The following is a 26,094-nucleotide window of genomic DNA, read 5'->3' on the forward strand; positions in this document are numbered from 1 at the left end:
CTGTCACATCTCCCCCCACCCCAGCAACCACTAACCCATTCTCCGGGGACCTGCCCCCTGGATGTTGTGTATGAAAGGAACCGCCACGCATTACCCTCCTCTCTTCCTGCGGGTCATCTACTTGGGGCCGGGGGCTGCACGAGTGCCAGGACGCTCAAGACCGGAGACAGCCTGGAAAAGGGGGTGTTCCACCTCAGCTGCAGACAAGACACGAGGACCAGAGACAAGACCTAGGCTGTGAACATGAGCTGGGTCCAAGCCCTGCCCTCCTACAGGCTCTGCAGGACCTGGGGCCAAGGCGGCCACAGTCCCGACACTGGGGATGTGTTTCCCAGCGGACCTCAGCGTCGTAGCTTCCCTGTGGATCTGTCTCCAGTGAAGAGTTTGTCTCAGCCCTGTTGTCTACATTGCTCCTCCTTGGACCTCATGGTCTGCTAAGGACCGGCGGGGCCACAGCTCTGACTGCTTGGTTACAGACCAGGCCCGTGCATCTTGGAGATTTTTTTCCAAGGTCTTTAGATCACTCCCAATTGCTCATATTTTATGGCCAAATGTCAGCAGGATGACCTAGGTTTTAGCCCTCAGTGTGTGTGTAAAAGCCACAGAACAAAAGGTTTAAGGGAAGAAATGGGCTGATAAAGTGCAGGAGAGAAAGGCCATGTGTAAGAGGACGTCGGTCGGGCCCACTGGGCTGATGGTCCTCCTTCCTGTGTTCCCAGGCAGTGAGAGGATTTCGTGCTGTGTGAAGGAGGTATACTGTGAATTGATTTATCACTTTCTGAGACTGGTCAGGATGATTTCTTTACTATGTGCCAGAAATAAAGAGTCCCATGAACACACCTTGAGCCATCAGGCAGAATATGATGATTTCATCAGAAGGCACTTCATTAAACTAAGTACAGAATCTTAAGCACGAGCAACCACCTCGCTCAGGAGTGAAATCTGCTCTTCTTCCCTTTTCTTTTGAGCTCTCGTCCCCGCAGTGGTGTGACGCCTGCTCAGGCCCAAGCCCTCCAGACGGCGACGCCTCCTGAAGTGTGAGCCCTGGGGATCCTTGGAGTACGAAAGCCCCTCCATGTCCCTCGTTTCGTGTTTGTAAAAAGACACGTTAGTCTCCTAAACCTTCCCTGAGTTCCAGAGAGCAGACTGAGGCAGTTACTAATGAGAGAAATAGAGGAACACAGAAACAAAGGAAAAGCAGTTACCTCAGAGCTCGAACAATAAATCGGTAATAAGACAGAGTCGTACCTCCTCCTCAAGAGACGTACACACTACCCTGACGCACATCTTGGAGTTGTTCTGCGTGAACTAAGGCCCCCACCCGGGTGGAGGATGGTGACTACAGGCTGAGACCCCCAGCCCTGTTGGAACCAGAAGGCTGATGACTGAGATTCCTGGGACACCACCCTGTCACCTCACCACCAACCCATCAGAAGAATGTCACACACCTGCAGCCCTCCCCGCAAATGTCGCCTTTAATAGCCCTTCCCTGAAAGCCATAAGGAGTCTGGGTCCTTTGAGCACCAGCCGCTTGTTCTCCGTGCTTGGATCCTGCACGTTCCTTCCCCACAACCCCGTGTCAGTAATTGGCTCAGTTCAGTAACACTTGCAGAAAGGAGGAAGCAGAGGCTCCATCCAGGCGCTGGGAACTCAGGGAGATGCGGGGAGATGCTGTGGGGAAGGGAACCCTACGGGATCTGCCGTGGCCTCCAGGGAGGTGAGTGGCTGCCCTCAGTCCCACAGGACTGACAGTCACAGGGGCACGTCCCCACTTACCCACAACTTCTGTACAACTTGGCTGCAAACTGGGGGTTCCCTGGGCCCCTCCTGGGATTAAACGGTTTGCTAGAGCGGCTCTCAGAACCCAACAAAACAGATCACCTCCTAGAATACCAGTTCATTACAAAGGCTACAAGGCGGGAACAGCCAGATGGAAGAGACACCTCTAGCAAGTATGTGGGTGGGTGGGAGTCTCTAAACTTGCACACTCTCCAGGCACATCACACTCCAACACCAACCCGTGTTCACCAGCCTTGTTTTGGGTTTTTATGAAAGTTCTATTATGCAGGTACAATTGATTAAATCATTGGCCATTGGTGCTTGATTCAACCTCCAGCCCCTCTCCCATGCTAAGGAAGTCAGGACTGTCCATCGTATTCAATGAAACCTGAACTGCTAAGAATGTCTATAAAGAAAACACTGACAGGGCTTCCCTGGTGGCGCAGTGGTTAAGAATCCGCCTGCCAACGCAGGGGACACAGGTTCGAGCCCTGGTCCGGGAAGATCCCACATGCAGCGAAGCAACTAAGCCGATGCACCACAACTACTGAGCCCACAAGCCACAACTACTGAAGTCCGCACGCCTAGAGCCGATGCTCCCCAACAAGAGAAGCCACCGCAGTGAGAAGCCTGCGCACCACAGCGAAGAGTAGCCCCGGCTCGCTGCAACTAGAGAAAGCCCGCGTGCGGCAACGAAGACCCAACACAGCCAAAAATAAATAAAAGTAAAATAAATTTATGAAAAAAAGAAAAGAAAACGCTGACAGAATTACAGCACCACTACCACAACAGTGGCATTAAAATCTCCACACAGAGACAAACCTATGATTTGTTAAAGGGAAGTCTACAAACGGCAGAAACTGCTGTGTTAGGACAGGGCAGCTGCTCAGACCCCAGAACCCCCCGCCCCTACCCCAGTAGGTGGAACAGAGCAGGGTCAACCAGGTAGGGCCAGCCTCCTATACCCACCGGCCCCGCCCCGCCCCGCCCAGCCCAAACCGCGTGGCGCTGCCCCTCCCACGTTGCGTGACACTGCCCCTCCCACGCCACGTGCACGCTGCCCCTCCCACGCAGGGTGTATGCGGCCCCTCCCATGCCACGTGCACATTGCCCCTCCCACACAGCGTGGACGCTGCCCCGCCCACGCAGGGTGCACGCTGCTCCTACCACACCGCGTGACACGGTCCCTCCCACTCCACGTGCACGCTGCCCCGCCCACACCGCGACAACGTGGCTCCTCCCACACAGCGTGACGCTGCCCCTCCTACACTGCGTGCACACTGCCCCGCCCATGCCGGGAGGACGCGGCCCCTCCCACACCACGTGCACGTTGCCCCACCCACACCACGTGCATGCTCATTACCACGCTGCGTGACGCGGCCCCTCCCACGCCACGTGCACGCTGCCCCGCCCACGCCACGTGACGTGGCCCCCACGCACCACGTGGACGCGGCCCCTTCCACAGCGTGACGACACGGCCCCTCCCATGCCACGTGACACCGCCCCCACACACCCCGAGACACCGCCCCTTCCACACCGCGACGACGTGGCTCCTCCCACGCTACGTGCATGCTGCCCAGCCCATACCGTGCTGATGTGGCTCCTCCCACAACACGTGACACCGCCCCGCCCACACTGCGTGCACACTGCCCCGCCCACGCTGGGAGGACGTGGCCCCTCCCATGCCACGTGCACGCTGCCCCGCCCACACCACGCTGACATGGCTCCTCCCACAACGTGTGACGCTGCCCCGCCCACATCGCGTGACGCTGCCCCGCCCACGCTGGGAGGACGCGGCCCCTCCCACACCACGTGCACGCGGCCCCTCCCACGCTGCGTGACGCTGCCCCGCCCACCCCGTGTGACACTGCCGCGCCCATGCCACGTGCACAGTACCCGCCCACACCACGTGGACGCGCCCCTCCCACACCGCGTGATGCGGCCACTCCCACAGTGCGTGCACACTGCCGCGCCCACGCCAGGAGGACGTGGCCCCTCCCACGCCACGTGCACGCTGCCCCGCCCACCCCGCGACGACGTGGCTCCTCCCACAACGCGTGATGCTGCCCCGCCCACACCGCGTGACATGCCCCCACACCACGTGGACGCGGCCCCGCCCACAGCGTGCCGCTGCGGCCCCGCCCACCCCGCGACGACGTGGCCCCACCCACAATGCGTGACTCTGCCCCTCCCACGCCACGTGCACGCTACCCGCCCACACCGCGTGACACTGCCTCGCCCATGCCACGTGATGCAGCCCCCACAACATGTGGACGTGGCCCCTCCCACAGCGCGACGTGGCTCCTCCCACACCACGTGCACGCTGCCCCTCCCACACCGCGAGGACGCGGCCCCTCCCACAACACGTGACACCGCCCCTCCCACGCCACGTGGACGCTGCCTCTCCCACGCCGCGTGACACTGCCCCTCCCACACCGCGATGACGTGGCTCCTCCCACAGCGCGTGACGCTGCCCCTCCCACAGCGCGTGACGCAGCCCCTCCCACACTACGTGGCGCTGCCGCTCCCACACGGCATGATACGGCCCCTCCCACAGCACGGGACGGGCCCCTCCCACACCCGCAGGGTCTGAGTGCCCTCCTGGTATCCATTGGGCAACAGGCTGGCTGCAGTCAGGAGGGCAGGCTATCCTTCCGCCTCTTTTTACAACAGGTGTGAGCTGTGGCCAGGTGACTTTAATTGTCCTGTGGCCCCGCCCAGCCTCGGGGCGGGTGACTGTGCCTCACTGGGTCCTGGAGCGCCTGTCCGGCAAGCCCAGCATCTGATGGCAGCCTCCTGTCAAACCATGCCAGGCCCAGCGGCTCAGGTCACCACCCGGGGCCTCAGCCGGGCAAACAGTCTCCTTCAGGCCACGCGCCCCTCCGGGCCTCCAGGGAACCGTGATGGGCCAGGCTGGCAGGATGTGTCCCCGGACCAGCCCAGAGTCCCGGCTGGAAGGAGCCCGGCCCAGGAGTCAGGGGCACAGAGGATACAGCCTGATTGCTCCGGAAGCGGCACTCAGGGACTCACTCCCGGATTCAAGGTTGACGGCTACTTCCTTCATTGTTTCTAAACCAAAGAGCCGGCCGTGCGCCCACTGTGAGCCGCCTGCTTCACGGGCGAGAAAAGACCCCGGGCTCTTGGTTCCGGTGCCGAGAAGAGGCCACGCACAGCCACAGCAGAACCCTGAGCCTGAAGAGCTGCAGCGAATTAAGATTCGAGAATTTCTGCCCAGAAGCCTCGGGTTTAGGGCACGGGCACAGGTCCCTCTGTCCCGGAGCCTTTGCCCCCGCCTGACAGAGGGTGTCCTGGTCCGACAGTGTGAACACCTGCTCTGTCTGTGGGACTTCTCCAAGGCCATCAGAGGGGTAAGATCAGCCCAGTATCGGGGCTGTCGTGTGGACAGTTTGCAGCTTCTTAGAAAGTCAAGCTCACACCCGCTTCTGACCCAGCAGTTGTACTCTGAGGCGACTGCCCACGAGACGTAAAGACGCATTCACACAAAACCCTGCACACAGACCTTCACGACGGCCCGACTGGGAACTGTCCAAGACCAGACACAACCCAGCGTCCTTCGGTGGCGGACAGGTTAACACCGAAGGTGCTGCTCGGCACAGGATGTGTCTCACACTCGTCCTGCCAAGTGTGAGAAGCCGGACCCAAAGGCAGGTCCTGGAGGCTGTGCCTCTGTGTCGTTCCAGGAAACGCACAGCTACAAGGAGAGGAACCAGGGACGTGCTCGCCGGCCTGGGACGAGGAGGCGCTGACCACGAAAGGGGGAAGCTCTGGAGGTGACTCAACTTCGTCTACCTGAGTATGATGGCAGACACACTGAAAACTCACAGACCTGCCCACCAGAAGGGTGTCTTTCAGTGTCGTGCAAGACAAGCAGATGCCCAGAGGCAAGTACAGGCACACGATGACGTACGTTTATTTCCAGACGCCTACTGTGTTTTGGACAAGCTGGAGGGCACTGACCAGGAGGGCTGGAAAAGGGCCCAGGACAGAACAGGCTCACGTCTCAGGCCTCAGGCTCTGCCTGCAGGTTCCCTGTCAGGGACCCGGGACGTGAAGGCTGTTTATGTGGAATGGCCTAGAGAAGGCGGGACAGGAAAACCAAAGGGCAGGAACCCGTCTAGAGCAGCAGGCCATCCAGACGCATGCAGGTCCCCAAGCACAGGCGGGGGTCCCTCCTCCCTTGCCCCCGACACCTGCCGTCTCTCCCGCTGCCACCGGCCTGTGTGGCTCAGGGCACCTGCATGGGAGACTCTGGGCCGCGGGCGACCTGGTCTGGACGGAAGCAGCCCCCGGCCCGGGAGGTGGGGAGGGGGGCGCCCTGCCAAGCACACGGCGTCTGGGTCACCTGGGAAGGACACTGCCACCCTGAGAACGTGCCCGTGGCCCAACAGGGGAGCACCCTCCGCAGACTGGCCCACCCGAGGACCCAGAGCAGAGGGAGGACACAGCTGGCGGGCGCCGCTCGTACCTGGCAGGCGAGCTGCGGTCAGGGGGTTGGACAGGGCCATGCCGATCTCCGTCATCCCGTACCTCTCCAGCAGCGTGTGGCCGGTGATGCCCTTCCACCTCTCCAGCACAGGCAGGGGCAGCGCGGCCGAGCCCGAGACCATCAACCTGCCCGGCACAACCACAGGCTCCTGAGCTCGCGGGAGCACACGGCTTCGTCAGCCCGGTGAAAGCCAACGCGCCCAGCACCCCACTCACTGTCACCCTTTAACTCACGGCTAAAGCTGCAGTTCGGGCTGAAATTTAACTCTGTTCTTTGGAAAGAACCTTGGGTATATTTTAGAATGTAAATAGGTCTTCACAAGGAAGGGGTAATCACAGTAAAAGGAAAGTGATTTGAGGGTCCCTGGTGGCACGCTCTACAAACAATCACAAACGGCCCCACAAAAGAGCAGTGATAAGAATAAGGTGATGACGGCTTATCTGGTTTAGGGACAAAACGCCACCGGGTCTGAGGAGGAGGGGGAGACGGAAGCAGGCAGTCTCCAGTGAGGGGCGCACGGGGGCTCCTCCACGAACACTGCCTGGCGCTGACGGCTCACGTGACAGTGACATTGATCTGATATCTGAGAGCCTCAGCATGCACCATGTCCCGAAAGCACTGTGTGCAGGAAGGAAGGTGCTTCTGCTTCTAGTGGGGGCCGGAGCAACGACCACCCCTGTGCTCCCCCCACGGAGGTGCAGGCACAAGGACCCTCCCCACCAGGAGCCAGGCTGCTGAGGTCTGAGGGCCTGTCACCCAGAGTCGCCCTGATCTCCCCTCTCTGATCTCATTCTTGCCCTTGGCTCCTGAGATCTGGGTACATCGTGCTACCAATCCCACTCTTGTCCTTGTGGTTGGGCTTTGGACCCCAGCCCCACCATGGCGCCTCGTGGGAGGCCAATCCAGGGAGGTGCTGGCAGTGGCACCCTCAGAAAAGGGCTCTAGTTCCATCAGAACGTCTTTTCAGAAAAGGAGCAAAGAGTGGTTAAATGGGAGCAGAGGACAAGGTGAAATACTCGTCTTGGCTAATTGGGAATTCTCTCCCGGAAACGGAGGGCTTTCCTGAGCTCCTCTTAAGGACCAGGAATCAGACGCACAGAGGCCATGAAGCTCGTGGCTGTCCAGCGCCAACTCGCTGCACTGTTAAAGGCTGTGTCTGCCACAGACACGTGTCACACCTCTTAGGCGCACGTGTCATCATGCCTGTGAAGACCCGCCAAACTGCTCACCTCCGTGTGCTCTGCAGATGAACCGCGTGACCACGAGCAGAGAGGAGCTGCAGTTGGCAGGCTCGTGGGAACACGCAGAGCAAACCCCATGCCACCGAAGGGGCCAGACAGCCACATGTCTGTCAGGGAGGGTGTCTGCAGGGGGTCGGGGAGGGGGCAGGGCTGAGAGCCAGCAGATGTGGGGTCAGAAAGGACTTCCCCATCCTCGTCCTTCAGACTCTACCGTAGACAGGCGGACAGACGGAGACAGAGGGACAGAAAGACCCAGAGGTAGAACAGAGACACAGATACAGAATACAGGCAGCTGCGTCAGGAGCACAGATACGTAGAGAGAGACGTAGATACACATTTTAAAGCAAAGAAAAAATACTGCTTCCTAAAACTTAGTAGAACTGACTCACTAAAAATAAGTTATATTTGACTTTCTGGATGGGAAGGTGGACTCTTTTCATTTACCTGATTTTTTCTTCACAAACTGCACGCACGAAATCCTGGACATGAGGGTGGGTAAAATGTTTGTCGTAATAATCCATCAACTTGCTGTATATGGTAGGCACTGCCATAAATACATTAATCCGTGGAGTTTCAGAGCTTAAGAACTTTTCCCAAACCTAAAGAGAAAAAAGGAAGCACACAGCAAAAAGATGAGAAGACACGCATGCACAGACACGTACGGACCCTCGGTTCCAAGACGAGTGCTCTCAGCAGAGGACCCCCCTTTTCTTAAGCATCCGAGGGTCTGCAAGCGGCTCCTGTCTCAAAGGGGGTCTCACTTTGACAGGGTGACACAAGCGCGTGGACCTTCCGTGGAGTCACTGTGCAGGGGACACTGGCGTCTGGCCTCAGGGGTGGCCCGTGAGGAGGAAGCGGATCGGGGAGGAGTGGGCCCTGGGCCTGGGGACTGGCCTCGGATCTGCCGTCAGGGGAGAGGTGGCGCCTCAGGCTTTTCCAGCCACGCGGACGAGGGCGGACAAAGCTGCACGAGGGGCCAGGCAGGCCTGAGCACAGCACAGCGTCTGGCGGGCGGGCAAGCGCACACGGGGAACGGATGGCGTCTGCTGTTTTATCCGAAGAAGTCATGTGAATTCCGTATCTTACTCTGTAACAGATGTTTCTCGTTTTGATATAAAGGCGCTTCAAGTTTCCCAGCTCATGCTGAGAACGTGCTCGTGTGTTGGCCCTCACCTTGCAGAGGAGGGGCGCTCTCCGGGCAGCCGCCGCATGAGCCCACGGTCAGGGCGGGCCGGGGAGCGCGGGGTGCTCCGTGCTCAGTACACCCCACACAGACAGCCTCCCCTCCAGGCGTCCAGAACGCTGCCGCCAGCCCCCGCCCGCCCCAGTGCCTGACCGCACGCTTGTAATTAGCTCCTCACCTTCGCTGCTTGACAGGGCAAAGGCACTCCTCTTTGGGGAGAAAATTACATCGTCCTTTTAAAGACAACCCCGCCCCCATTATAAAGCATGTATGAAAAGAGAAAAATGGGACCCATAACTAAGAAAAAAGTCAATAGAAGCAGACCCTCAATACGGATGTTGGAACTATCATACAAGGAATTTAAATTAATAAATAGGTTAAGAAATTCAGAAAAGATGAATGAAATGGGGGATGATCGAGGATTTCATCAGAGAAGTGGAACTGCAAGAGAACCATTATAAGCTGGAAAGTACATTATGTGAAACTAGGAATTCACTGGATACACTGAACAGACTAGATGCAGCAAAGACAGCAATCAGTGGAAATGATCTAAACGGAAGTACAGACAGGAAAGAGGAGAAAGAGAAGAGTGTCACCACGTGTGGGACAAGATGACACTCTGACCTGTCAGGAAAGACAGAAGTGCTCGGTCAGTGGAGACACATCCACGTCCACACATGGGAAGACTCAGTGTTGCTAAGATGGCAGCTCTCCCCAAACCCCAGCAAGCTCTGTTTTCCGGAAATTGACAAGCTGACCCCACAGTTTACAGGGAAAGGCAGAGGACTCGGAAGAGTCAGAACACACGTGAGAAGGAGGCAGGAAGGTGGAGGACGCACACTTCCTGACCCAAAACCCACTCCAAAGCACCAGCATTCACCGCCGTGTGAAGCTGGTGTAAGATCAGACACACAGACGAACGGAGCAGATGCCCAGAAACAAATCAATATGATGATGGCCAACTGAGTGTGACAGAGGAGCCAAGTCACTTCAACAGGATCATCTTTGCAACAAACAGCGCTGGGACAACTGAATAGCCACGTCCAAAGAGATGAATTGTAGACCCTTACCTCACCACACCTAAGAATCAGTCCAAAGTGGATCAGAGACCTAAACGTATCAGCTAAAACTATAAAACTTTCAGGAAAAAACATAGGTGAAAATCTTCATGACCTTTGGTTAGGCAAAGATTTCTTAGATACAACAGCAAAAACGATCTATGAAATTAAAAAACTGATAAAATGGATTTCATCAAAATTAAAAGCATGCGTGCTTCAAAAGATATCATTAAGAAAATGAAAAGACAAGCCAAAATGGGAGAAAATATCTGCAAACCATCTATGTGATAAAGGACTAGTATCCAGAATATATAAACTCAATAATAAGAAGACAAATAACCCAATTTAAAAATGGGCAAAACATCCGAATAGACAGTTCACCAAAGAAGATACATGGACGCAAATAAGACCATGAGAAAACACTCACTGTCCTCAGTGATTAGGGAAATGCAAATTTAAACTACAATGAGATACCACGTCATATCCACTACAATGACCATAATAATGGTTTTAAAAACCAGTAAAACAAATGTTGGTGAGGATGTGGGGAAACGAGCCCTCACGCACTGCTGATGAGAAAGGGGACAGAACAGCCACTGTGGGAAAGTTGGGCAGTTTCTTAAAATGTTAACAATAAACTTATCGTACACCCCAGCAATTCTAATCCTACTTATCTACACAAGGTAAATGAAACGTGTCCACGCCAGGATTTGTATGTAAATGTCCACAGCAAAAACTGGAACTGACCCAAATGCCCAATAAATGATAAATGGGTGTACCAAACGTGGCCTGGCCACGTGATGAAGCAGTACTCAGGGACCAAAGTGACAAACTACTAATACACATGCTACAACATGGACAGAACTCAAAGACGTTCTACAGAGTGAAAGAAGCCAGGCCCAAAAGACCACATGTTCTATGATTCCATTTATATGCCAGGCCCAGAAAAGGAAACTCTGTAGAGACGGAGGACAGACAGTGGTTGCCAGGGGCTGCGTGTGGGAATAGGGACTGAGATAATAGTTGAACAAACCCTATAAATTTATGTAAAATCACATCGTTCACGATAGGTGAATTTTATGGTATGTGAATTACATCTCAATAGAGCTATTTTTAAAAAAGGACAATGCAATGAAAACATTTTCAGTGAAACAAAGCTGAGAGAATTTGTCTTCAAAGCTGCACTACAGGGCTTCCCTGGTGGCGCAGTGGTTAAGAATCCACCTGCCAATGCAGGGGACACGGGTTCAAGCCCTGGTCCGGGAAGATCCCACATGCCGCAGAGCAACTAAGCCCGTGCGCCACAGCTACTGAGCCCGCGTGCCTAGAGCCCGTGTTCCTCAACAGGAGAAGCCACCGCAATGAGAAGCCACCACAATGAGAAGCCCGCACACCGCAACGAAGAGTAGCCCCCACTCGCCACAACTAGAGGAAGCCCGCACGCAGCAACGAAGACCCAATGCAGCCAAAAATAAATAAAATAAAATAAATAAATTGTTTTTTAAAGCTGCACTATAAGAACTATCAAAAGAATTCTTCAGGATTAAGGGAAACGATCCAAGAGGGAAACACAGATCTGGAGGAAGAAATGAAGAGCACCAGAAAAGCAAATATATGGGTAATTTAAAAAAATTTTAAGGACCCCTGACTGTTTAAAGCAACAGTAGTAGCAGTGTATCATGAAGATGAAGGAAGGGAATAATAAAAAAACAGAAGGAACAGGAATATAAAGCACAGGTGCATTAGAGAAAAATCAACACAGTTGGTTCTTAGAAAAGATAGTAAAACTGATAGGCCTCTAAAACAAGAGTGATCAAGAAAAAGGAATGAAAACATAAACTACCAATATCAGATATTTAAAGGAGACATCACTACAGATCCTAAAGATATCACAAGGATAATGAAGAGAAATTATAAACTACCCTATGCCAATAAATTTGACAATTTTGATGAAATGGACAATTATTTTTTTTAAAAGTACCAAAACTGACACAAGAAACAAAATAGAAAATATTCTAAGTCCTACATCTATTAAAGAAACTGAATCCTTAATTAAAAACCTTCCCAGAAAGGTTGGCCCAGATGGCTTCAATGGAATTGTATCAAACACTGAAGGAAAGAATACTTTCAGCCACACACAAACTTCCAAAGAACAGATAAGGGGGGGAGGGGTGGCTGCCACACTCCTTTCACAAATGAGCAAAACTCCAATACAGAAGCCTAACAAGGATGTCATAAGAAAACTACAGACCTGTGTTCCTCGTAAACACAGAAGCAAAACCGTTAACAAAGTATTAGCAAATCAAACCTAGCAGTATATGAAAAGGATAATATATCATGGCCGAGAAAGTTTACTAAAGGACTGTAAGATTAGGAAATTAGAAATATTAAAAACTTTAATCAGTATAACTAACCACATTAACAGAATAAAGAGGGAGACAAATAAAGGGGGTAACTCTATACAATCAATTCAAGAGGTAAAGAAAACCCATTTGATAATATTCAACCCACCCTATGATTAAACTCTCATAAAACAAGGGATAGGAATGTCCTCAAGCTAATATACGGTATCTGCAAAATACCACAAGTAACATCATACTTAATAGTGAAATATTAATGTTTCTCCAAGATTGAGAATAAGTCAATGATGTCCACCATTACCACTTCCAAATTAGACTCATCAAAATTTAAAATTCTCTTTATCAAAAGACTATTAAAAAAGTGAAATGAGAAACCAGAGACGGGGGAAAGATTCACAACACGTATTTCTGACAAAGGCCTTTTATCCATAATATATACAGAACACCTACTGATTAGTTATAAAAAGACAACCCAATTTAAAAATGGACAAAAGGCTTGAAGAGGCATTTCATAAAAAGAAAATCTCTGAATGACCAGTAAGCGTATGAAAAGTGCTCAACACGATCAGTCATCAGAGAAATGCAAATCTTGTAAGGCCAGTGAGGTAGCAGCATTACACACCCACTAGGATGGCCGAAATCTAGAAAGCCGGACCCAGTTGCTAAAGGGTGGGGCACGCTGCAGACAGGAGCATAGAACGGATAAGCACTTGGGAAAGGGTTGGGAGTTTCTTAAAACATTTCACATACGTGATCCTGGGACCCACTAATTCTAACCCTGGGTATTTACCCAGAAGAAATGAAAATGTACATCTGCAAAAAGACATATGAGAATGTTCCCAGCAGTTTCATTCATAAAGCCAAAACTGGGAAAAGCCAGATGCCCATCAACAGGAGAAGGGATGACAACTGTGGGTCCTTGGTGATGGAAGGAACTCGCCGCTTACACACGCAGCAGAGATAAACCTCAAAGGATGCCCAGTGGAAGAAGGGAAACACAAAGCCTACAAACGCTGATGCCATTACATGCAAATTTCAAGAACAGGTCAGCTAACTTATAGTAACAAAGATCAGAAGAGGTGGTTGCCTGCAGGGGGGTGACTGGGGGTTGTCATGAAAGAACTTCTGGGGCAATGGGAATGTTTTCTTTCCCAGCCTGGGTGTGGGTTATACAAGTGTAGTCATCAAAACATACTACACTGCACACTTAGATCTGTGCATTTCACTTCATGGAAACTAAAACTCAATAAAAGGAAACAAAAGTACACTCACTGAGATGGCTAGAATTAACAAGACTGACCACAGGAAGTGTGGGTAATGATCTGGGGTAACTAGGACCCTCACACATTGCTGCTGGGGGTATAAAACATGCACCCGCTCTGCAGAACTCTTTGGCAGTTTCAACCATAATTAAATATACATCCAGCCCAGTGGGTGTCCAGCACCAGCAGGTACAGATCCAAGAGAAATGTCCACAGAAAGATCTTTATGCAAATGTTTATAGCAGCTTTATTCAAAATATCCCCAAACTTGAAACAATCCAACCTCCTTCAACAGAAGAATGGATAAATTGTGGCACTTTCATACAAAGGAATGCAACACAGCAACACAAAAAGAACAAATTACAATTGATGGAACTCAAGAATAAATCTTAAAATAGTACGATTAACTAAAAAGCACAAAAGGACACATACTATCGGGTCCACATATATGAAGAACATGTGAAACTCAGCTATGGTGCACCCCCTGACTAGGAGAGGACACTGTGGGCCATGTAAACGTGGTCTGTCTTTATCTGCGTGGTGACCGTCACACAGACGCATACTCAGTTTACATACATTTTACTGTATGTAATTTACGCCTCAATTAAATAGAAGAAGCGTGACAACGTTCCCCACTTTACAAACCCCGGTGAGTTGACAGCTCTAGGCTACGAGCACCAGCAGTGCTGACGTCAGAAGGAGAGAGACGACTGGGCGTCACGCGCCCTGCTGGACAGAGACACACGCTGGCTGTGACGTCTCCTCCCCGCCAGAGCAAAGCAACACCCGGAGCCTCGTCACACCTCTAGACCTAACCACCAGTTTTCAGCAAGTATAAGGCATAGCGAAACAGGTTAAACGACACCACAGGGATGTAATCCGCAAGATCAGACTGTGGGGAAGCCTACAGGACACACAGCCTAATTTCATAAACAAGAACTGCGAGGAAAAGACTGAGGAGAAACTGAGGAAGTAAAACCATGCGCACGAGCAGTGGTCCAGCCGCTGAGAGCAAAGTGCCTGCGAGAATCCCCGGGGGACAGAGACCTCCTGATAGGTCTTCCCGCCCAGCTGTGGCTGTGACCTTGACCAGGCCCTGCGGCTTTCCTGCTACCTTCTCACACCACCGTGTCACTCTGGACTGAATCCCTCAGGCCCCTTCCAAGCTCTGACACGCAGATTTGCCGGAAATCCTGTGGGGCATCCTGCTTCCCGCTGGCTTGTTAAAGAAACTCCGTCCGCCAGGTCCGCGCCGGGGGCCAGGCCGCTCCCCGAGGTGGAGGGCAGTGCCCTCGCTGCCACCTGGCACCGGGAAAGGCATGGGTCCTTGGAGGACACACCGGACACCACTCGGGCATCTCCCGGGAGCGCGGGTATCCCGATCTGGCTGACCAGGAACAGCCTCGAGCCCCCGTTCCTTCTCACCCACGGCGGCAGCATCTAGAGGTTAGCGGCTGTGCTTCCACTGGTGCGCAGACCCCGCCGCTACCCGGCCTGGCGAGTCCCGACAGCACCCTCACGGCAGCCGGGTCCTCCTCCCGCTCACCAGGGCTCGCCCGTCACCACAAGCATGAGGCCAAGACGGCACAGAACAGCACAGACCGCACCACGTGCCCGGTGAGGCGCAGGGCCCGGGCTCGGAGGAAGCGGGGACAGGCTGGGTGAGGCGGCCGTCACTCTGGGAACCTGCGGTCCCGGCCAGGTCTCTGGCGGCCGCACACGTGGTCCCCACCCAGGCTTCCCACCGGAGGCTGAAGGAAGGACAGAGCTCACACTCAGCTGAATGAAGGGGGAGGAGCGGCCCTAAGGTCATCAACTCAGACACTGGACCCCTGGCACACAGACGACATCTGCCCCAGGGGCTGCGTCCTGAGAACTGTGCAGCCGGGAAGGCCTGGCCACTCTGAGAATTCACCCACACTGGCAAAGGGAAGAGCAGCGCCCCCACCGCGCCGCGTCCCCGTTGCTTCAACGTCCATACACTTCAGAAGTTGAAGGTCGGGAGATGCCCTCAAAAGCCTCTCTAGGGCCCGCATTTGACCAGTGAAAACACTCCTGCGGCAGCCAGGCTGCAGAGCCCAGCGCGATGTGATCAGCTCCCCAGCGGGCGGCACACGGGAGCCCACAGCGGAGGCAGCAGAGCGGGGGTCCGGGGCCTCTCCACGCACCAGCTCCCCGACCTCACCCTGCAGAGCGTCCGGGACTGGAGCCTGGGGCGAGACCCCCAGCAGGACTGCCCTGCCCGGCAAAAGCCAGGACAGGGTTGGCGCACAGCTGCCACGGGCGCCTCCTCAGCTTGAAGCAACGGCCAGGGGTTAAGCCATCACCCGTTTCTGGCAATTCTAACAACCCACGAGAGGGCTCTTATTCTGTTTTTAAGGTGCTCTGGCCAAAATCTGGCAATGACAGAGGACACTCCATAATGAAAGGCTGGAGACAGGAGAACAGATGCCTGTTTGTCCCGTTCCTTGGGCCTGTGTGTGAGGCCCCGCCCTAGTGGCCCCAGGCTGTGGGTCAGATCTGAGACGCACTTGAGCTTAAGAGCTCTGCTCCCCTCCCCCAACTCCGCCTGCAAACACCTCCACCCACTTCAGCAAGACGCAGATTTCTCAAAGCCCAGAAGGAACGACCTCTGCGGCCACAGGTGTGCCAGGCAGCAGGCTTCACATGGGCACCGGAGTCCCGAGCAGGGCACTGGTCTCTACAGAGTGCCCTGGCAGTGGCCCCAGCGGCCTGCACTGCCGAGCCGAAAGCAGCGCCACGTGCCGGGGTCTGCGCCCTCCTGCCTCACCTGCCGGGCCCCACCGTGACTCAGTGCCTTCTCCGAGAGCCACCGTGATCCCGAGAAGTTGCCGGAGCACGTTATCTGCAACAAGGGATCGATCGCGGCCAGGCAGCCTAATCAACAACCAGACTTCATTCCCCGGGGCTGATGGCGGACAGCCCGCCACCAGTCTTCCTGCCGTCCCGAGTCACCGCCACCTCATCACTCAGCCTCGCGGGATGCAGACAGCCCCTCACCCCACTGTTCACAGAAGGACTTGAAGCCGCCAGGAGCGGAGACCGTGTCAACACCAGTGCAGGTTTCTGGGCCCCGCACCGCTTTACACTCATTTCTTTGTTTTTTGTTTTCAATGAATGGTAACACTCTTTTTTTTTTCTTTCTTTTTAAATATATTTACGTATTTGGCTGCGCTGGGTCTTAGTTGCGGCAGGCGGGATCTTCGTTGCCCCATGTGGGATCTTTACTTGTGGCAGGTGGGATCTAGTTTCCCGACCAGGGATCGAACCCAGGCCCCCTGCATTGGGAGCGAGGAGTCTTAGCTGCTGGACCACCAGGGAAGTCCCTACACGCATTTCTCAAAAACAAGCTTAGACAAGCCCCGATATTTAATAATGCTAAAGGTGGGGTTTTCCTATCAATAGTATAAGTAGAGTCACAAAACTCTGAAACTCAGGGCTGCGTCTTTTATCAGCCACAGCAAATGTGTTTGACTCTTCAGCCCTGCTGCATGGTTCTGAGAAACCCCAAGTCAGTGCCTAGGATCGGGAAGGTCTGAGCTGACTGTCCTGGCGAGCTGCCCTGCAGCCTCTGGTCTCCAGCCCCCGGGCAGGAGACAGGCAGCGTCCCAGGGTCTCGCTCTCAGAGGTGCAGGCTGAGTAGTGACAGCGAGGGGCCACTGGAGTGGCGGGAGACAGCTGGAGGCCAAAGAAAATAAACGGAACCTGGTGGCCTGGGAGCAGGTGGGAATCCCTGAGGTTTGTTTCCCTGTTGAGTGCTTCCTTGTCCAAAATCCGCTCTCGTTTTCACAGTATCTAAGCTACACAGGTACATGTTGAACAGAGCTAATCCCATTAAGCTTTACACCAGCAAGACCTCTCGGGAGGGTGAACACCAAGGCCGACAGGTGGAGCTGCCCACACCCCGAGGATGATATTCCACATGGAACCCCCGGCTCAGGGACACTGACAAGCCCACCCACGTAACCCGCCACCTGCGGCCACGGGCAGTGGCAGATGGAGCGGAGCTGTGAGCACAGGAGGCCCCATCCGTCGTCCTGGTCTTTTTTTTTTTTTTAATTTAATTTTTGGCCACGTTGGGTCTTCGTTGCTGCGCGCGGGCTTTCTCTAGTTGCGGCGAGCAGGGGCTACTCTTCGTTGCGGTGCGTGGGCTTCTCACTGCAGTGGTTTCTCTTGTTGTGGAGCACGGGCTCTAGGTGCACAGCGTTCAGTAGTTGCAGCGCATGGGCTCAGTAGTTGTGGCGCACGGGCTCTAGAGCACAGGCTCAGTAGTTGTGGTGCACGGGCTTAGTTGCTCTGTGGCATGTGGGATCTTCCTGGATCAGGGCTCGAACCCGTGTCCCCTGCATTGGCAGGCGGATTCCTAACCACTGCGCCCCCAGGGAAGCCCCCCGTCCTGGTCTTTATACGCGTCTACAAACCCAAAGTGTGCAGAGCAGTCTGTCCCTTTAGGGGAACCTTGTGGCGGGTGTTTCAGTGGAATGTTGTCACGTTTACCTGCTTATGCTCTGACTCCTGAGGAGCTGATACAGTAAAGTTTTCAGTAAACAAATAACCACTCCCCTAAGTGACTTTCAGGGACGCTCCCCCCAGAGGCCTGTTCACAAGTCCAGACGATCACGATGACGAAAGCCGAGGGGCTTCCCTGGTGGCGCAGTGGTTGAGAATCTGCCTGCTAATGCAGGGGACACGGGTTCGAGCCCTGGTCTGGGAAGATCCCACATGCCACGGAGCAGCTGGGCCCGTGAGCCACAACTATTGAGCCTGCGCGTCTGGAGCCTGTGCCCCGCAACGGGAGGGGCCGCTATAGTGAAAGGCCCGCGCACCGCGATGAAGAGCGGTCCCCGCACCGCGATGAAGAGTGGCCCCCACTTGCCGCAACTAGAGAAAGCCCTCGCACGAACCGAAGACCCAACACAGCCAAAAATAAATAATAAATTAATAAATAAAGTAGCTATAAAATTAAAAAAAAAAAAAAAAGCCGAGGGGGAGCCTGTGGAGAGGGTTCAAGGAGCCAGCGTCCCCTCATGGCCCATGGGGCCCGTGAGTGACGACCGTCCATTCATCCACAACAGCTCTGAGCCACCTGCCCTAGGCCCTGGGGCAGGCCCTAAACAGAAGGAAAACCATGCCCTCGGAGGTGACATTCTAGGGGGAGAGAAATGAAGACCCACAGCAGAGTCTACGTGGCTTGGAGGTGGTAAGTGCTACACTGAACAGTAGCGCAGATTAGGCCAGGACGGGGGCCAAGATGCACAGAGACTGAGCCTGCAGGCCCAGGGTGGTGGAGGTAGGGTGGGGAGGAGAAGGTGGCGGTGGAAGAGGCCAGCAGGGGCCGGGGCTCCCGTCCTGGACGAGGCAGCCACACTTCCTGCTCTTTCTTTACCTCCTGGGTCTGTGCTTCGGGGAAGGAAAGGCCTGCTCAGTCTGCAGGCCAGCAGCCTGCCTGCACCCCTGCCTCGCCCACCAGGCACTCACGTGGATCAGGAACGAGGAAGTCCCGGAGCTGGGACTGTAGCCGGCCGGTCAGCCGCTGCGGCTCAGCCTGTCTGGGTCCCTGATCTAAGCTCGGGGTGGGGGCACCTCTCCCTCCTCCTGTCTTCGTGGCGCCCTGCAGGGAGGCCCTCCAAGTGAATGAAGAATTGTGGGGGAGGGCAATTTGCATTCTTTGGAGACCCCAGGGCACTCCTGCATTCCTGCTGCACAAGCCCAGGCAGTCACAAAACCTCCCCGGGGACTAGGGGACGAGCTGGCTGTCCCCACTTGCCCTTATCAGTCACTCCCGATAGCCTCAGGGCCCCCCGTTCTCCCCCTCCCCACTGCCCAGTCAGTTCGGTCAGAGCCCCCTCGGGAAGCCGCGTGTGCCGGGCCGGACCGACCCCTGTGGAGAGTCACTGGGACTTGTGTTAAGAGGCAGACAGCCCTCTGTAGACCCCGCTGTCTAAATCCTGAGGCCCTGCAGCTGAAAACCAAACAGCAGGATGGGGGCGGAGCTGCAGCAGTGGGCGGAGGAGGGGGCTGGCTGCTGGGCAGGGTCTGAACGGGCTGCCCTGGCCCTCGGGCTGCCACCTCCACTGTTCGGCTCGCCGGTCTGTGCACAGCGCCCACGCCGGGTTTTCAGCTACGTTCTCCTCTAAACCCAACAGCATCACCTGTCAGCACACAGGCTCCCCAGCTTCCCTGATGCTGGTCCGCACGCAGCACCCTTGCAAACAGGAGGAGAAAGGGTCCCTGCTTCTCCCTGCTTTGCGTTGCTGGCATTGGGCTCAGTGCCCACCCTGTGCCGGGCTCATCGCTCCTCCGTTAAAGGACGAGACGGAAGGTCAGGGAGGTGCGGGGCTCGCCCGGGGCCGGCCTGTCTGTAGCACCTCGTCCTCTCAGTCTGACCTGGCACCAGCACGGATGTGGATTAAGGCTCCAGGCGGGACGTGAGGACGGGCCGGAGACGATCTAGCTAGAGCTGCCTCTTTCTGGTGGGGACAGAGGAGGCCGACTTCAGTGAACGATGGATTCTGCAGACCAGGGACCCCAGGCCTCAGGGACCCCTCGTGAGGAAATTCACGCCGGAATAAAGTGACTAAACAACAAGCTCTGTGCTGCGGGCCGAGCCTGGGCACTTCTCCAGAGACCTCACTAGGCGGCCCTGCTGCGCAGAGGTCTCCAAGCCACTCCTCTCCTGGGGCTGCAGACCTGCAGGACAGCAGCCCGCACAGGAGCCCCGCCCCCACAGGAGCCCCGCCCCCACAGGAGCCCCACCCCACCAGGAGCCCCGCCCCCACCTGGGGCCCAGCCCCCATCTGAAGTCCAGCGCCCACAGGAGCCCCGCCCAGGTGCTTCCTGGGCTCTCCCACTTGGCAGTCTCATGCTGTGTAGGTTATAGCGTGAGTCAGTGACAGTGCAGGGCCTCGCTCAAGCCTGTGCTTCCCGGCGGCCCCACGGCGATGTGTCACTGCGGCGGCCTCTCGGTGCAGTCAGCCCATCACCACCTCAGAGCCCTGCCTTCACCTGCCCCGGGCACCTGCCCCACCTGTACATGGGGCACGGAGGCTGGGATGGGGCTGCTGCACAGCAGCTCGCCACGTGCCGGGGGCAGGGGCAGCGTCTGGCCAGGTCTCTCCCCTCCTTCTGCACTCTGCTCTGCAGGGCCCGCTCTGCCCCGCCTCGTATCCACTCGGCCTCCCTCCCCCGCTGACCCGACGGCAGCGCTGGGAAAGAACCACCTGCTGAAAAGAGGGGCCGGTGGGGAGACTGACACGGAGCCCCCAGCTGGGCCATCCACTTGGGACCCTGAAAGCCAGCAGTCAGCTGAATAACAGCCCCAAGACATCCACGTGCTTATCCCTGTGGATGTGCCACCTCACGTGGCAACGGGGACTCTGCAGGTGTAATGAAGTCAAGGGTCTGGAGATGGTGCGGTTGCCCTGGACACTGGGTGGGCCCGACATGGTCACAGGGTCCTTACATAGAGGGAGATCTGGCCACAGAAGAGGCGGCGGTCACGAGAATACAGAAGCAGAGGTTGGGGTGATGCAGCCACAAGGCAGGGCACACAGGCACCTCCAGCAGCTGCAAGAGGCAGGAGCAGATTCTGCCCCGCAGCCTCCAGAGAGAATCAGGCCTGCGGCGCCTGGCCCTTAGCCCCGCGAGCCTCATCTTGGACTTGGACTTCCAGAACTGAGAGTATACACCTGGTGCTGTGCGAAGCCCCAGTGGGGACCCTCTGCTCCAGCAGCAACAGGAAACTCGCCGCTGGGACTCTGCACCCCAGAGAAGGGACCTAGCCCGGGGAGGCCCAGAGCCCGCGACGCCGAGAGCCCGGCCCCGACTCACCAGCTGAGCGCTGAACTCGGGCAGCATCACGCAGGTGGCGCCCACCCAGAGCGGACACAGCAGCTTGTTGACCACGCCGTGGACGTGGTGCAGCGGGAGGACGTGGAGGATCACATCGTCCTTCGTCCAGGCCCACTTGCGGACCAGCCCCGTCACCTGCAGGACGACAGCACAGCCTCAGAGCAGGAGGGCGCACACAGGCGGCCTCCCCAGCCGAGACGAGGGGGAGGAGACGGCCGCTGCCCCGCCCCACCCTTGACGGCATGGCGAGGAGATTGTAACGAAACGACCTGGGGTCTGACCGGGGGGCCGTCTGTCTACCACTTACCCTCCTGCTAGAGAACAGGGCCGCATGCAGTCAGGGGCTTCAGCCAGTTTGAAAGGGCCTTTGATTTGGGGTCAAAGGCCTCTGCAGACTCTGGGCAGCTCTCCTCTCAGGCGGCTCCGACAGGCCCTGGGACTCTGGCCTCACCAGAGTCCAGGCTTGAATCCGGCTGTCTGTCTGAGCCACGCCGATTCTGGCACCACCCTCGCCCCGGCTTAGCCAAAAAATCCCCAATCACTGCCGAGCCTGTCCTGGTGCGTGCCGCGGTGACGGCCATGTGCAAACACAAGTGAGATGCCCACCCCACAGAGATATGGGTCCAGAGATGGCCTCTCTAGACAAAAAGCACGTCTCCTCCTCGGAGACAGACACAACGTATAATCACGCCTTGCCTGCAGCCGGCCCGACTCAGTTCATGCTGATTTATGGACTGAATTAGCCTGAGTCGATGGCGTTGACCTCTGACCTCCCTCTTTGTGGGTCTGAACTTCTCTCTTATTTTCCCACTCCTGCTGTGTAAGAGTCTTCATTGTACGTGCAAATGCTTTTTGGAAGCAAGAAGAGTATAAACTGCAGATAAATACAGCGGCTGGGGAGTTTCACAAAAATGGTAACTGAGGCCACAGAACACAAAGTAACACCTAAGATGCGGCACACGTGAGTTCCTGCTTTCTTGTTTCCCAAATAAGCCGCAATTCTAGGTGCGGATGGCACATTCTGGATATTCGCTTTGTGGCTGGTTTCTTTTAAAACCTCAGCGTCACATGCAGTGGCCCGTTCTATGCTCCACACGCCACGGCCCTGGAGGAGCCCGAGGGGGCCTGTAAACCCCCCGGCACCTGGGCACTGCACCCCCCTACACGGCCAGTGGGGCTGCTGGTCACACGGCCCCGGGGTGGGATGGTGAGAGCTGTGACTGGCCCTACAGAGTGAACAGAAGGCCACCTGGGAAGGCACTTACACCTGCCGTGGCTGCTGCTGGGACTGGCCTGCTGGGACACAGCACACACCTCCCGACTGGCGGCCCCAAGAGCACTCACCACGGCCCTGATGTTGTGATGGGTGCTCAGGACGCCCTTGGGTCTCCCCGTGGTCCCGCTGGTGTAGATGATCATGGCGCCCCGGTCTCTCCAGTCCCACTCTGGCACCCGGCCTTCCCCGGGGTCCTCGGCTGCCCCGTGGTAGACTGCGGGCGGGAGAGGCAGGAGCGGGACCCCCAGCTTCTGGACCACCGGGCTCAGGAGCTCCACGTGCTCCGGGCCGGCGAGGACCACGGAGCTGCGCGAGTCCTGGATGAAATACTCCAGCTGGGCCCGGGGGTGCTTCCTGCAGAGGGGGACGGCGATGCCGCCGCTCATCCACGTGGCCCACTGCGCCACCACGAAGGAGACGTCGTTTCCGCACAGGAGGGAGACCCTCTCCTCCCGGAGGTCCCCGTCGGCACGCCCACGGAGCCGGCAGATCTCCCGGGACAGGCAGAGGCTGCGTGAGTAGAGGTCCTTGTACGTGTGGCTGCCGTGCTGGTCGACGAGGGCGAGCCTGTCCCCGAAGCCCAGGGCGCGGTGGAAGCCCAGGGCGCTGCTGTCGGAGCGCGCGGCCGGGGCCGTGTGCAGGGCGCCGCGTCGTCTGCACCTCCGCGGGGCTGGCCACCAACACGGCCCGGGCCAGGCCCAGGCCAGGCGCCGGAGGGACATCCCCACGCGGGGCAGCATCGCAGCAGCAGACGCCAGCTGCCGGTACCTGGCAGGAAGAGAGGGCACCGTGGTCACTGCCCTGTCCTGCCGGACCCCCACGGCGGCCAGGAGAGGTGGCCTCACTTCCAGTCGTGGGGGGACATCCCGAGACCAGAAACGCTAACGATCTCACAACACATACCTTTGGAACTTAAAATGACCAAAGTTTCAGCTTTTTATTCAACCTCATTGTTTTAAAGGTTTTAAAAACATGCAAGATTCTAAAACAATGAACTAAACTAGGTGAAGCCAAGGAGAAACAAACAGAATTCAATGCACTTCAGGTAAATTCTGAATAATGGTTTTCAAAAACCTGAACCCGGAGAAATACTAGCCGAGAAAAGTAAGTAACGAGGGCCCTTGAACAGCACAGTTTGCACAACGCGGGTCCACTTACGCGTGGATTGTTTTCACTAATCTGCACTGCGGCACTTACACGAGTGTGAATACGGAGGGCGGGGACGTGCAGGAAGGGCCGGCTGTGAAGTTACTGGGATTTTCGGCTGTGGGGTCGCCCCTAACGCCCACCCGACCCCTGCCTGGTTCAAGGGTCGACTGTGTTCCCTCCCCGCCAGCAGCGGGGCCCAGAGATTCCAGCGAGCAGAGCACAGACACTGGGCTCGCTTCTGCTCTGGAACACGTGCCAAGCCATGGACTCCTAGGAACTTGTCTAAAATAGAGCAGAGACTCAAATAGGGCAGGTTCACACGTCTGCAAAGCGTCACTCTGTTTTTTAAGCTAAAACATAACTCTTCCCTCTCTTCCCCACAGCCTAACTACTAAACAATGACCAAAACAGTCCGCCAGAAGGAGAGCTGCCCAGGAAGGCCGTGACCCACGACACGCACCTGGAATTCTCCAGCGTGCTCAAGAGGAGGAGGCCTGGGAAAGGGTGGCCGGGCGCACCCTCTCCACGCTGCCACCCCTCCACTCGAGAGGTCAGGAGCTCTCCTGCCCCCCAGGACCACGGAAGATGGTTCCTTCCCAGCGCCAGGGCGGCCAGCAAGGTCCACAGACCACCACCTGCCCTGGCTCGGCGTCCCCACTGCCGTGCCCTCCCCGCCGTAGCCTCTGCCGCCTCTGCTCCGCCTGGGTGCTCTCAGCCAGAGCAGCGGCCCTGACGGGGAGCTGATGGATGGACCAGCTCTCCTGGTCGCTCCTGAAGGATTTTTAATGAGTATTATTTGATAACACACTTAATATATTACGGTGTGTTTTCACGTTCGACCACCCTGTTCAATAAGCAAGGCAAGCACTGTTAACCCTATCTCACCCACGAGAAAATTCTAAGTCCCCCCGCTCCTAAATCACAGCCAGGAGCCCAGCCGGAGCCTTCCCACCCCCAGCCATCGTTCCTCACCAGAGTCACCACGCCAGAGGCCCACGGCCGCCCTGGCCCACGACAGCACAAGGAAATGGCCTGATGCGGGCTCTGCCGTGGCGGGGGTCGTGTCTCTCCCTGTTACTGGGGAGGGGGCCGGGGGGGTGGGCGGACGTCACAGGGACCCTAGAGGGCACTTCTGAGTGTCAGAGGCTGATGAGGACGCCTCCAAGGGGCTGTCCAGCAACATCATAAAAGGAAACTTGTAACTCTCGTTCCCGTTGCAACGGGCCCAGCCAAGCGGGGCAGGTGGGGGCTGGGGGGCGGGCAGCCCCGCACCTGCGGCCGGGAGGCGGCTTCTCCGGGCTCGGCGCATCCTCTCCCTCACAAGCCTCACTCTTCCCTCTCCTTCGTTAACTCGCTACAGGGGAAAACGAATGTGCTATGTTTGTTACATGTACCAAACAGTTTTGGTCTCTGTTGTTAATTTAAAAAGCAGACTACACACAACACTTTATAATTACCTCACAAAACAAACAGCCCACAGCAGTAAAGGTCGGGACTGAGCTCTCCCCTGTCCTGAGATCCTCCGCGTGCTGGCTGCCCCCGGTGGCAAGGGCTCTGACACAAGGTCACCCAGCCTCCCGGCCCAGCAGGCGGAAACCCGGCACCGGGGAGATGCCCGCCTGCCCGGCCCTCCTGCCTGCAGGGGCCTCGGCGGCCCCGTCTCCTCCCCAGCGGCTGCTCTGAGGTCCTGTGGAAACGCTCCCGAAAGCTCCAGGCCTCCACCACCGGCAGGCTCTCCAGGACACGTGGCCCACACCCCTTCCAGATGAAGGAGGCCAGAGTGTCTTGTGACGTCCTGGGCTCTGCCCTCTACGCAAGGTTCAGAGGCGGGCTCGCAGTTGGTTTCACACCTCTGGATTTCTGTTACTATAAAGAAACCTGACAAATTGTAAGAAAACGGCTGGGCTTGACCAGAGAAAATAAGAAATGTGATAAGCATGTGAGATGTGCCAGTTTCAGAAAGAAAGTGAGCTAGTGAAAAGCAAACCAGGGCGCTTTAAGCGCTTCCTCTTCTCACTTCTAGCAAATTCATCTCTATTTGCTTTACAGGCAGGAGAAACTAAAACAATCTATAAACAGAAAACCTACCGCACAACGTTTCTGGGTTACGGCCCGAGGCCTGACTCTTGTTGGTGACCACGCAAGAGGGATGTTCGGGGGTGCCCGCTGAAGTGACGGCATTTTCGGAGGACAGACAGACGGCCAGCCAGGAGGGGCTGCTGCTCCCACCCCTCTGCCTGGCGGGCCTCACAGGGCTTCACAGACAACGTCACAGCTGCTGCCAGCGAGACCCACCGGCTCAGCCTTCCTCTGTCCAGACACCCCATGAGGGGCCTAGGGAGGGCAAGCTTTCTGCCTGCTCCCCCTGGGGCCCCAGGGACTGTACCACACTGACGGGGGCCAGTCA

The 26,094-nt window shown here is 56.3% G+C and overlaps 1 protein-coding gene across 5 annotated transcripts in view; it reads right to left on the reverse strand.

Annotated features, from left to right (window-relative positions):
• The window catches only part of ACSF3 (acyl-CoA synthetase family member 3), a 57,910-nt gene that overhangs the window by 28,312 nt on the left and 3,504 nt on the right, over positions 1–26,094 (reverse strand). For 4 of the 5 annotated variants that reach the window (XM_082367117.1, XM_082367118.1, XM_082367120.1 and 1 more), the window contains exons 2-5: positions 22,607–23,306; positions 21,242–21,397; positions 7,972–8,126; positions 6,266–6,411 (exon numbers count right to left, since the gene is read on the reverse strand). In XM_082367117.1, the coding sequence (XP_082223243.1) occupies positions 6,266–6,411; positions 7,972–8,126; positions 21,242–21,397; positions 22,607–23,306 (1,157 nt within the window). The other variant, XM_082367121.1, reaches the window with a different exon arrangement.

Source organism: Balaenoptera borealis, assembly GCF_965194805.1.
Source record: "Balaenoptera borealis genome assembly, chromosome: 19".
NCBI lineage: Eukaryota > Metazoa > Chordata > Mammalia > Artiodactyla > Balaenopteridae > Balaenoptera > Balaenoptera borealis.